Source organism: Vipera ursinii (assembly GCF_947247035.1).
Source record: "Vipera ursinii genome assembly, chromosome: Z".
In the NCBI taxonomy this organism is placed as follows: Eukaryota; Metazoa; Chordata; class Lepidosauria; order Squamata; family Viperidae; genus Vipera; species Vipera ursinii.
The window spans coordinates 37,880,128-37,894,122 of NC_139517.1; the positions used below are offsets into that span (position 1 = coordinate 37,880,128).

Below are 13,995 nucleotides of genomic sequence, written 5' to 3' on the forward strand. Positions count from 1 at the left end.
TTGCCTAATTTAATTTCTAACTAATATTGAATAACAAATTTCATTATTGCTTAGCATATCACAGAGACTAGACTAGCTTATGGACTACTTTAATATGAAGTCTGAACCCAGCATAAGCAATCAAATTCAAATTCTCAGGATCCAAAATAATATCTTTGCTAAAACAAAGAAGTTTGGAAACACTATCATTTTTCACACTATACTGTACCTACTTTGAGAAAGGATGTATCCACATCTGCTGGTAGGTATGTGATCTCCAGATTGCCCTGCACAACCTGACAGTGTTCATAGAGCCAACGGAGGGTGTCTGGATGGTTTTCTGGACTGGAGGGTTGCTGCAGTTTCATATCTGTCCCTGTGCATACTGAGAAGAGGAAAAAAAAGGAGGCATTACCACAAAGCTCCTCTCAATAGGAGCTTCATCTAATTCAGGGGTGTCAAACTCAATTTCACTGAGGGCCGCATCAGCATTGCGGTTGCCCTTAGGGTGCCGGGTGGGTGTGGTCTGGGTGGGTGTGGCCTACCGGGTGGGTGTGGTCTGGGTGGGCATGGCCTACTGGGTGGGCGTGGCTAGAGTGCGTATGGCCTACTGGGTGGGCGTGGCCAGCTCTACATCATTCGCATCAAGGGTGTCTATGGGGGCCTGGGCAGGAGTGGGACAGATCTGAGGGTCTCTGGCAGAAGGAGGGTCTCTGTGCCAGAGCCAAGGCAGAGGGGGCCGTTCCCTCACTGTTTGCAGGATGGCTTTGCGGGCCGCATGAAACCACTTTGCGGGCCGGATCCGGCCCCCGGGCCTTGTGTTTGACATGTCTGATCTAATTGGTAAGTGAAATATACCTGCTTGCTTTGATCACAGCTGCAACTTCCAAAGACTCTCAAATTCCTCATAATAATCAATTAGTTAACACAACTATTATGGGCATATCCCTGACCAGCCCCAGCTCCCATCAGCCAACTAATAAGCAAACACAAGAAACTGGCCTGTGATCCCTGCTCTCTCCCATTGCAATGTCCTTGGCTTCTTGCATTAGTTCCATAAGAGACAAAGAGAAAATAATCTAGCTCTGAAATCCAATGGAAAGGAACTATGGAACTCCAAAGTCACCGTTAACTGCAGAAGGCAGGAATTGGAGCCCTTTCCTGCCAACAGGAAAGTTGCAGACTCCAAGCCCCACAGATCCAGCTTTGTCATTCCAAGTCACACCACAGAGATTTTCAGTTGGAGGTTTGGGGTGACAAAAGTAGAAGAAAATCAATTCAGTTGTCCAAGACAACACTAGTAGGAGAATAAATGAGAGTGATGCCAGTGCACCATATGGACATGGATTATGCTTTCTTAGGACTAAACCTTCGCAAGATATATGGGTTCATTTTGGGAAATCTGAATTAAGTTGATGGGGTTTAAAATTTTAATTTCAAACTGTAAAATAAAAAGTTTAAAATGCATACAAGCCAAGCACTCCATATATATTATCATTTCTAAACAATCACTGAGCAAAGAATATCTTGAGAATCTTATCTATTTTTCTTTTTTTAAGTAAATTCCTAATTCCTAGGACTCCCATGATGAGCCTAAAGAAAGTGGGGTAATTCTCAAACTCTCTGAGGTTCAAAAAAAAAATTGTCTAGTGTGTACAGGCTCCTGAGTTCCATTATGAGGGCCTGACTAAAGCATATTAAAACCAACATAAACAGCCCTACAAGTTTTTTTAGCAGAAGTAACATCAATATTGACTCAAGTCACATATTGTGCAAGCAAAGATTTTAAATATAATTTGTTGAACAACCTACAGTAAGGCTCTGTATTACCTCACGCAATACCGAATTACAATAGCTGGGTTTCCAGCTCATATTTAGGTTACTCATTTGTTATAATGAGTGAATATGAAAATATTAACTTTATATGCTGCCAACTGCTAAAATACCTGTTTTTCAAAATAAGGAAAATATGAGAACGTACGTGCATGGAAATGGCTTGTCTGGGTTAGGAAACTAACTTTTGCTATTCCTTATAGCATGCAGCTTTTCCTACTATGTATAATTAAAATGTATTTTTCCTGGAAAAAATGGAATGTGGCTTTTAGCAGTTGAGACTCAGAAATCCAAGAGGTCATTACCCTCTTTCATTGCATGCCATTCTGAAAAGATTGAAAAATGCAGAGCAGGATGGCAATATAATAAACTGCTTTGAAATAAATGTGGGTGGAAGTGGGGTTTTTGGTTTCTGGAATTCAATGTGCAATTCAATTGTGGAACTCTGGTATCCATCCAAGCCTTTCCAAGCCAAGCAGGAACTTCTCAGATCCTTTTAAAAAAAACCAACACTTCCTGTGTCACTATCCAATTATTGAAAACATAACCAAAATCGGCCTACATGTTCCCAAGTATAATTCCATGCCTCAATATAATCCTCCCCCAGATTCACGACATGCAATAAAACAGTTGTACAGTAACTGTTTCTTTAGGAAATATAATGAACTCAATTTAACTTGATGGTTCATTTCAATAACTTCCTATTGATTTCCTGTAATAATTCCTCCCAGCTGCTCTGTCTGAGACACAAATCCTCATTTCTCAGCAGGGGATTTGAAACATATTGATTTTGAAGGACTGAATTTTAAAAGGCATTTTTTTTAAAGATCTGCTTATTTCGAAATATATTTTGCTGTGATTTTCTATTAGAAATGGATTGATTTGATTCCAAATCTTGTTTTATCAGACACAGTATGCTGGGAAGTCAGACAAGCTACTTTGATTTGTTTCCTTCAGACTGATCATTAATTTTTGTATTAAGCACCCATTCCTTCTTGACCCCATCTCTTTTCATTCTACCTCCCACATTTCTTAATTAACTCATTCCCAGTTTCAAGTTTTTTTATTTCTCTTGATAATATCTAACACTCATTTCCATATAACAAAAACATTTTTATACACAGCCATTTTTTTCTTTTACAAGTGTTAATTTGATGCAACAGAGTTCCACCCACTATATCTTAAGATTTCTCCATTCATTTCCCCATAATTTATAAATACACTTCCAAGATACAGTCATTTTTAGTTTAAAAAAACATTTATGGGGAGAAAGTATTTATTATATATTAAACATGGAAGTACAATCTAGTGTTAATATGTGCAAATTGTGCAATTGCCTTATTTTTCACCGTTACACGAATTACATAAATCACAATGGATGTTGTATAATTAAGTCTGAATAAATAAAACTGTCTTGTCCAGATTACTTTTGACATCGCCTCTGAGGGGGATAACCTAATGGAAAAGTGGTTGCTGATTCCAAGTCTATTAAAATGGCTAAGTAAAATCAAGATTTCACTATAAATAAATCATCTACTTACTATAATTTTCTGCTGTGTATATTTTATTTGCAATAACTTATTTTATTCTCCCTGTCAAATTCAATTGCTTGCAACATATTAATTTTCAGATCCATTCACTTCATTGCATCACAAAATTTAATCTTTGCTGTAAATTACTAGGATTCTTAGGCAAACAACATAGCATTATCTAGATACAAAAGTACCCAAATATTCATATCTCCAATCAACTCATTTCAAGCATTCCCATCACCTACATCAATAAATGCATTAAGTAAAAACAACAGCAAAAATCCTCATCAACAGTCTACTGCTGAAGCAGCCCAAGCCTGTTTTTAGACTTTATAGCATAAAAAAAAGCTTTTCTTCTCATGGTTGGTCCTTTCTTACAACCACAATTGTGATCAAACGTCTATTCCAGATTTTGCAACTTTTGGCCATAGTCATTAAGCGAATCACTGCAATCGTTAAGTGAAGCGCATGGTTGTTAAGTAAATCTGGCCTCCCCATTAATTTGGCTTGTTGGAAGTCATCTGGGAATGTTGCAAATGGCAATCATGTGACACCCCCCCCTCCAAGATGCTGCAACCACTGTTGCCAAGGACCTGAATTTTGATTGTGTGAACACAGGGACACTGCAATGGTCATAACATCAAGAGTGGCCATATATCACTGTTTTCAGCACTATTGAACAATTGCTAAAAGTTGTAAGTCAAGGACTAATGACTACATCATCGGAAGTCTTTTCCTCTCTGTCTTAGATTATGAGCAACCTTGTGCTGCATCCAGATTAGTCCTTGACTTACAACATTTAGCAATTGTTCAACAGTGCTGAAAAAGTGATGTATGACCAGAGATGATATAAAGAAACAAACATGGATATTTGATCCAGGACCAATTAGGGTTAATATTTCCGATGATTTGGGATTGAAGCGGTGGTAAATTTTCTATGAGGTGATTACAATAAGTTAACAGTTTAATATATATAACAAAATAGTTAATAGAAAAAGCAATAATATATATTTCATATATTATTGCTTTTTCTATTAACTGTTTTGTTATTATATAGCTTATATTTATAGCTTTATCACCTATAAAGCCCTACATGGCCTGGGTCTGGGATATTTGAGGGAACACCTGCTGCCGGCATCAAACGCCCTTCGCCCAGTGCGCTCCCACAGGGAGGGTCTGCTCAGGGTTCCGCCGGTAAGAGATTGCCGGCGGGTGACACCCAGGGATAGGGCCTTCTCAGTGGGAGCACCTGCCCTCTGGAACCAGCTGCCAGTGGAGCTGAGGACTGCCCCCGACCTCCGATCATTCCGCCGGGGCCTGAAGACCTGGCTCTTCGAGCTCTCGGGCCCAGGCTGAGGAGAAAATTTTAACTAGGGTTTTTAAGTGTACAGGGTGAATTTAATATTTTTTAACTGGTTTTAACTTTTGTATGTTTTGATTTTTAATTCCCTGTAAACCGCCCTGAGTCCTCAGGGAAAGGGCGGTATATAAATATAATAAAATAAAATAAAATAAATAAATAAATAGATGACATGCTAACAATTGATAAGTAGATTTAGTAGTTTCACAATTCTTTTGGCCTGTTTCGCAAAGGGTAGCAAGCCAACATTGCTATATTAATCAACATTCAACTAGGGAAGATGGTGTGTGTATATATGAGGACCCAGATTGTTGGGGGCAATAAGCTGACTTTGTAATAATGCTGCTGGGGGGGCGGCGAAAGCCCTAATAAGCAGGCATATACATAGAATGAAGGCTATTGCTAAGCACATTGATTTGTGCTTTAAATTGTAAGCCGCCCTGAGTCTTCGGAGAAGGGCGGGATATAAATGGGATTAAAAAAAATGTGTTAGTAAGACACTTTTTATTTTTATTTTTGGGGGTAGTTTTTTTTTAATTCTTTTGGCCTTTTTAAATATTTTGTATTTTAATCTTCTTTGAATAAACAAAAAAAATTAAAGAAAAAAAGATGATGTGTCCTGGGATAGCAATCTGCTTAGCTATACAGATGGTCTTCATTTAGCCATTATCATTGCGACTGCCACTGGTTGCTAAGCAAAGCAGTCTCTGATTGAAACTTTGACTATGTTTATTAGGTTCTTCAATTTTCCTTTGCTTTAGAGACCTGTGAAGTGTGAGGATAGGTTACAAAGTTGCTTTTTTATCACCACTGTATCTGTGAACTGTTGCTGTACAAGGTAGTCACTAAATGAGGACTCTCTGTTATTGCTCCTGTAAGTCTACTTTGGGGTAGCTCCCTTCCAACTATTTCTGAGCTTGAGTTCCTAGGGAACAACAAAGCATCACATGCACTGCAATACTGTACATGTTGGACAGCTGATCTAGAAAAGTAGTTTCTGATGACCTGAAACTGAGTATCTTATCCCCTTCTTAAGGTATGTAACCAACAGTATAATTGAAAGGGTTTGACTCTATAATATTTCCATTATAATCTCCAGGAGTGAGCGGTGGAGTGTTCCTTCCCAATTAGCAGTTTTCAGAAAGCCCTGGTTCCTCTCTTCCTTTGTTTTTTTCTTTTCTTTTTTCTTTCTTTTTCTATTTTGAAAAAAAAGGATTAGGAGGATAAAATAGAATTTTTTAAAATAACATATTGTTACAAAGTAAACTTCAGTATTCTGATCTCTGAAAACATCTAAAAGATCATTTAATGCAGGGCTTTTCAACCAGTTACGGGTAGCACCTTTGGTACATTGGCATCTGGCAGGTGGTACGCAACCATCCTAGAAAAGTGTAGCAGGGGAGGGGAATGAGCTGAACCGGTGGCAGCACCATACAATCCTGAGAGAGAGATGGCTGGAGCTGCAGGGCTGTCAGGGCTGAGTGGAAGCACCAGGATCAGCTGGAATGTTGCAGCATCTCCAGGGTCTTGTGATTTACATTCAGATGCTTGGCAACTGATTCATATTTATGACGATCACAGTGTCCCAGGGTCATGCGACTGGTGGTAATCGGATGTTGCCATATCCTAAAAGTGGTACAATGGGTGAAAAGGTTGAAAAGCCCTGATTTAAAGAATGGGGGTGGGGGGAACTTTTTGAAAACTCTCCTGACTTACATGACAGGTCTTGAAATAAATGTGTAATTTTAGATTTTTAAAAAATGAAAATCTCTTTCTATTGAAGGTAGAATGAGATAGGACCCTTCTCCTACACAGAGAGATGGGGTCCTGTATCATTATAAACCACATTTTCCCCTAAAATGATAGGCCATTCTCTGTCTTCCCTTCAGGATACCTTATCCAAAATTGCACTGACACCGCGTAAGTCCTGAGAACACATTTACTTAGTTCACTGTGATCAGTGCTTTTTTTGTAAAAGAAAAAGGTGCCGGAACTCACACGTGTCATACAACCTGCCTTGCCTACCTACAAGGCTCTATCCAAAAAAGGTGCCGGAACTCCGTTCTGAGCATTCTATGAGAAAAAAAGCCCTGACTGTGATCCATTATTAAAGATCTTAAAAACTGGTAAATATATTTTTACACTTCTTTATACCTTTTCATCCTCCTCTTTCAAGAACTGAGAGTTTTGATTGCGCTGAATTGTTCTTTTACCAGATATGAGAAGGCCATATTCTTCCCAGCTTTTCAAAATAGTCCATTATTACTTTGTCCTTGTTTTGAGTCCTGTGTCCTTCATCAATCTTTAATAAATTGGTGGCTCTGAACATGTGATCCTAGGCTCCTTCCTATTTTTGAATCAGAGTAAATTAATTCCCAGGTAGCTGGGACCAGGGCCAGGTGAATCAAAAATGTGCACTCTCTATTGTACTGAAGTTAGTTCTCTGCCTTTACAGAGATGACAAGGTGCCCAAAACAACTTGAATATGGGGCCACAGTATCACTTGCTAGGCAGTGTCAGACCACTCAGATATGTGCCTTGGACTGGAACACATGTATATTCATGAAATGGCTGGGCAAGTGGGATCTTGTGGCCATGGGAATGGGGCAGGGGCAAGAATTTATGCCTCACCTGATGTTCTGATTGCACAGAGGGGGGAAAAACCAACCTTAGTATTTGTGAATACATCAACCTAAGCTGGGCAGTCAAGAGGAATCAGGAAAAAAAAAATGAGCTGAGTTTCCAGTCCTCATAATTTGTGTATATAATAAGAGACTTGATGGAGAGCTTTTTCATTTTAACAATATAATTTAAGATAGTTTGTTGCTGCCATTTTAAAAACTCCTGATCAATTAAAATACTTCTTCAAATACCATTTATCAAGAAAACTCTAGCATATTCAGCTCAGCTTTTTATCCATAATGCAAAAGTAAGTAACTTATAAAGTCCTCTCACGTCTATAAATTTGACTTCCCTATTTTATATAATCCTCTCTCCCACTGTAATTTTTGTCTCCCCCTTCCTTTACTAAGACTTCCAGCCACCAAAAGTTATCTCTGACTTATATTCATATCCTTTATTTGGGGAGAGGGGAGGAATACATGCTGACATATATACTAGGTATGGAACCATCTCACCAAACTCTTATTAGGATTTCTGACTTTATGAAAAGTATAAATACTTAGCTGCATTGTTCAGTAAACAAATGGCACAATTCAGCAAGGCTGCTTAGTGGAAGGGCTGAATTAACATACTATACACAAAATAATATTAATCATTTTTTGAACTGTAGCTACAGGGGAGAATGAATTGATATCAATGGCAGGGCCCTTGATGGACATGATTATTATAAATTATGGTATAAGAGGTACAGCAAGGCCCATCTCTGAATTTGCCATGTGTATAGTAGGCATCTCTAAATTGATGGGTTTTAGATTGAAAAGGGTTTAATCCCCATTTGGGAAATTACAGGCACAGTAATATGACAATTCTCGACTTATGTTCACAACTGAGCCAAATTTTTGTTGTTAAGTGAGACAGTTGTTAAGTGAGTTTTGCCCCCTTTTATGACCTTTCTTGTCATAGATAACAACAATAATAAAAATAAAAATAAAAGTTGAAAGGGACCTTGGAGGTCATCTAGTCCAACCTCCTGCTCAGGCAGGAAACCCTATAACATTTCAGACAAATGGCTGGCCATTCTCTTCTTAAAAACGTCCAGTGTTGGAGCATTCACAGTTTCTGGAGGCAGGTTGTTCCACTGATTAATTGTTCTGTCAGAAAATTTCTCCTTAGTTCTAGGTTGCTTCCCTCTTTAGTTAGTTTCCATCTGTTGCTTCTTGTTCTGCTTTCAGGTGCTTTAGAGAATAACTTGATTTGTGGCAACCCCTGAGATACTGAAATACTGCTATCATGTCACCCCTCGTCCTTCTCTTCATTAGACTAGACCAGGGGTCGGCAACCTTGGCTCTTTTATGACTCGCGGACTTCAACTCCCAGAATTCCCGAGCCAGCATAGCTGGCTCGGGAATTCTGGGAGTTGATGTCCGCGAGTCATAAAAGAGCCAAGGTTGCCGACCCCTGGACTAGACATTCCCAATTCCAGCAACCGTTCCTTACATGTTTTAGCCTCCAGTCCCCTGATCATCTTTGTTGCTCTTCTCTGTACTCTTTCTAGAGTCTCGACATCCTTTTTTTTACATCGTGGTGACCAAAACTGGATGCAGTATTCCAAGTGTGGCCTTACCAAGGCATTGTAAAATGGTATTAATACTTCACATGACCTTGATTCTATCCCTCTGTTAATGCAGCCTAGCACTGTGTTGGCTTTTTTGGCAGCTGAAGCAAACTGCTGGTTCATATTTAAGTGATTGTCCACTAGGACTCTGAGATCCCTCTCACAGTTGCTACTATTGAGTAAGGTACTACCTATATGGTACCTGTGCATTTGATTTTTCTTGTCTTACTTTTTTCACCATTGAAATTCATTTTATTATTCAAGTCTGTCAAGATCCTTCTGTATCTTAAGCCTATCTTCTGGAGTGTTGGCTATTCCTGCCAGCTTGGTGTTTTCTGCAAATTTGATGCATTCCCCATCTATCCCCTCATCCAAATCATTGATGAAGATATTCAAGAACACTGGGCCCAGGACAGAGCTCTGGGGCACCCCATTGCATACTTCTCTCCATGTAGATGCAGTTCCATTGAGGACCACACGCTGAGTACGAATCCATATGGTGGTGATGCTCTCTAACCCACATTTTTCTATCTTATCAAGTAGTAGGTTGTGGTCCACTTTATCAAATACCTTACTGAAGTCCAAGTAAATTATATCCACAGCATTCCTCTGGTCCACTAATTTTGTCACCTTGTCAAAGAATCCAATAAGATTTGTCTGGCATGATCTGTTTTTGACAAACCTATGTTGGCTTTTGGTAATGACTTTGTTTCTAGGTATTTGCTAATTTGTTGCTTGATTATCTTTTCCAGAATCTTCCCAGGTATTGAAGTTAGGTTGATAGCCCTGTAGTTTCCTGGATCCATTTTTTCTGCCTTTTTTGAAGATGGGAATTACATCAGCTCTTTTCCAGTCTTCTGGTAGTTTCCCAGTGCTCCAGGATCTTTGAAAGATAGAGTTCAGTGGTTCTGAGATCACAACTGCCAGTTCCTTGAGAACCTTGGGGTGTAATCCATCTGGTCCTGGTGATTTGGTAAGTGCTCACTTACCATTTTCTTGCCTATCTTAACTTTTCTTACCACATTTGTTAAGTAAATCACTGCAGTTATTAAGTTAGTAACAAGGTTGTTAAGTGAATCTGGCTTCCCCATTGACTTTCCTTGTCAGAAGGTTGCAAAAGGTAATCATATGACCCCAGGACATTGCAACTGTCATAAATATGAATTATTTGCCAAGCATCTGAATTTTGATCATGTGATCTTGGGGATGCTGCAACAGTTGTGTGAAAAATGGTCATAAATCACTTTTTCCAGTGCCATTGTAACTTTGAACAGTCACTAAACAAAGATACCAGAACATTTTTATTGGAGCGTATGGATTATTGAATTAGAAAAGATTCATGGAAGATAAATGCTATATGTGGTAATGACAGCATGATTATTATATGCACAAAGATGGAAGATATTGAAATTCGCACAATGGAAGAGGGATTATAAAACTGTCAGAATTATGGAAATGGCAAAAGATATCTGTTTGGTCAGAAAGAAAAAAAGCAAGTACTTTTTTAAAGTCTGAAAACATTTGATTTTTTTGCTTAAAAAAAGCAAAAAGCAAAATTAAGATTTATGGATTTAATAATTGCAAAAAGATGAGAATTTAATACAGAGTTGAAGATATTTCTGGAAGAGATAAAAGGGAGGAGAGATATGGGTTTGTCAGTATCTTTTGAACAGAAGATCAGAAGTCATTGTTTTTCATAATTTTAGTTTTCTTTTTCCTTCTTTCCTTGCTTTCATCTTTTCCTTTAGGTACCATTCCCAGTAAATACAAATAAAATAGAATTTATTTGGTGGATTTGAATCTAAAAGGACCCTTATTTTGCTCTGTTGAAGAAAAAATGTCTAGCTAAGAATTAGTAGGTTAGTTATAAAACTCAGCATACTGTAGTTATAAAAATAAGCTTGATATTTGGAATGGATATCCTCACCTCTTCCCTCTCCCCCCCCCCCACTTTTATTTTTTCCCCATAAAGGCTTTCCCAAGAAAGATGAGAAAGTGAAGAAGAATCAGCTTCAGCTTCTCAAGGATGGGCACTTTAATACTGAAAGCCATTGTCAGCCAAGAAGAAACTTCTCCAACAAATGTCACACTTCTGATCAAATAACAGTTAGAAAAGTAAGAATAAATACTGATGGCGGATTCCAGTTGGCAAATAAAACATAGTTTCACTTAGTTCCAACTTTCAGAATTAAGCAGTTGATGAAGTGGAACTAATGCATAGGTTAATGAATAGCAAATGGATTAGATTTACAATGCATGTTAGAGAGTGGGAAATTATCTAAAATAATAGAACAAAGAATGGAAACTTCAATAAAATATCTGATTTGTAAAATTAATTATCCACAAAGGTAAACAAAGGTTAAGGCACCAGGCTGGCAGGAAATTGCAAGTTCAAGTCCTGGCTTAGCCAAGAAAGCGAGGTGGTTGACTTTGGGCCAGATGCTCTCCCTCAGCCAAACCCACCTCCCAGAATTGTTGTTATGGGGAAAACAGGACGAAGGAGTATTAGGTATGTTTGCCACCTTGAGTTGTTTGTAAAAATAATAAAGGCAAGATAAAAATAAACAAATAAACAGTTCAGTACTGTTGATGGAGTAAAGAACACAATTAGTACATGAAACTGCAACCACGAGGACTTCTCAAACCACACGTGGATAATAAGCTATGCAAATCTGCTCTACAGTAAACACAGAAAGTTTCTTTTAAACTTGTAGGGGCTAGTAGCAACTAGTTACTTGTATTTAAAGAATAGTGAGAAAGTCTTTACTTGAATTTATATTTTATTCTTAAATTTTAACTGACCTTAAGATTTTAAACAAAACAACAAAAATGAATGAAACATTTTTATTTTTATTTTTATTCCATTTATATCCCGCCCTTCTCCGAAGATTCAGGGCGGCTTACAAGCTTAGCAGTAGCCTTCATTCTATGTATATGCCTGCTTATTAGGGCTTTCACATACACACACCCCCAAGCGGCATTATTACAAAGTCAGCTTAATTGCCCCCAACAATCTGGGTCCTCATTTTACCGACCTCGGAAGGATGGAAGGCTGAGTCAACCTTGAGCCTGGTGGGATGCGAACCTGCACTAATTGCAGGCAGCTGGTGTTACTTAAGGAGGCATTAGCCCACTGCTCCACCAAGGCTCTTTTGGGGTGTGATAAAATCCTTAACCACAATTAATAATGCTAATCAAAACAATTACTTCTACATTAATTCTGGTTGAAGAATTTGAGTTTATTTGTAATAAGTAGTTCTCGACTTACAAGAGTTAATTTAGTTATCATTCAAAGTTACTGAAAAAGGTACTGAAAAAAGTAACTTATGACCTTATTTCACACTTACTACCATTTCAGCGTCCCCATGGTCATGTGACCAAAATTCAGATGTTTAGCAACTGGCTCATATTTATGATGGTTGCAGTGTCCCAGAGTCACACAAACACCTTTTGTGACTTCTGGACAAGCAATATCAATGGGGAAGCCAGATTCACTTAATAACTGTGTTACTAATTTAACACCAGCAGTGATTCATTTAATAACTCTGACAAGAAAGATCATAAAACTCAGTTAACGATGTCTCACTTAACAACAGAAATTTTGGGCTCAATTGTGATCATAAATTGAAGACTACCTGTACAAGGTTACAGAATATATTCTTAGCTAAGGAAATTTTTTATTACTTTGGCTATCAACTGGAATACTTACAGAAGTATGATTTAAGTGGGCCAGATAACTTTTACATGAACTATGTACAGTAAGAGATTTTGTGGCTAAGGAAAATTTATCAAAATAAAAATAAAAATTTTATCCCATTATATTGTAACTGAGAGCCAATACTGTCTATTAGTAATAGGCTAGAAACTGGGAGGTCATGAGTTCTAATCACATCTTAAGCATGAAGTATGTGACCTGGGGCCAATCACTTTCTCTCAGCCCTAAGAAGGAAGCAATGGCAAATCACTTCTGAAAATCCTTGCCAAGACAACTGCAGGGATTTGTGCAAGTGGTCTCTGAGAATTGGACATGTTTAAAGAAAAAAAATGTTCTAACTGCATAATATTAGAATCAAGAGATGAAAAATTTCCATTTCAAAAAGGATGACCATTTCTGAGACTCCAAGGATCCAGACAACCATACTGTATAAAAAAACACTCTAATTATTTGTTGTTATCTAGTGATTGTCTGGATTTCTCCGTCACAGGTGCAATATGCCTAAATCTTCAATGGGTGGATCACATCTAAAATTTAAGTGCTATGGCCTCATCAACATTTGTTTTCAAATTTTCACAAGAAAAACAAGGGGGAGATGACCAATAGTAAATAATAATTGCTTAAAGCAGTAATTGTAGCACATGTAACTGCTGTTCGGAAGTCCAGCAAATGAAAATTCCTTCTAGAAATTAGTAGTAGTAAGAGGCTGCCACCTTTGAAGTCCCAGGCAGAAAAGTTGACATCCATTAAAGATGGAACTCCTCAGAATATCTGCATTTTAAATCAAGAAATAGACATAGCACTTGGCTTTTCTTAGATTTTGTAAGGCAGTTTCTCTAATTTCATGCTTAACACCTCTTTGGGGAACCAGGTTAGAGAAGAGATATTCAAGGAATATCTGCTAAACTCTTTATCCTATCAGATCAATAATGCATTTACGTCATCCCTCAGGCAGTTGGCAGAGTTTGACAACAGAACTACTTTTTCAAGCTGAGCATGTTTAGAAAGGAAAAGTGACTCTCTGAAGTAACCTTGATGAAGCCAAAATGCTCCACCTCCCCAACTAATGTTGGTTCTGCCCATACAACTTGATTCAACTAGAATTAGGATCAACAACCTCAATTTATGTAACCTTGTTGCCACTGGAAAATCTAGATGTACAAGTACAGGCTGTGGAGGAAAGGAGTTGCTAAGCTGTTGAAAGACACAGGATAAGTATACTTGAAGTGCTATTACTGTAGCTACTTTTCCTATGAAGAGCAGAATTTCAAGGTAAAGAAATAGGTGAGCACTCACTATTTCCTGGAATATAGTCTGCTCAAGAAGCTCATATTTCTGC

At 38.1% G+C, this 13,995-nt stretch overlaps 1 protein-coding gene across 2 annotated transcripts in view; it reads right to left on the reverse strand.

Moving 5' to 3' along the window:
- ERBB2 (erb-b2 receptor tyrosine kinase 2) overlaps nt 1-13,995 on the reverse strand; it is a 64,514-nt gene that overhangs the window by 37,782 nt on the left and 12,737 nt on the right. For both annotated transcript variants that reach the window (XM_083377246.1, XM_083377245.1), the window contains exon 2: nt 213-364. In XM_083377246.1, the coding sequence (XP_083233372.1) occupies nt 213-364 (152 nt within the window). The remainder of the gene's footprint in view (nt 1-212; nt 365-13,995) is intronic.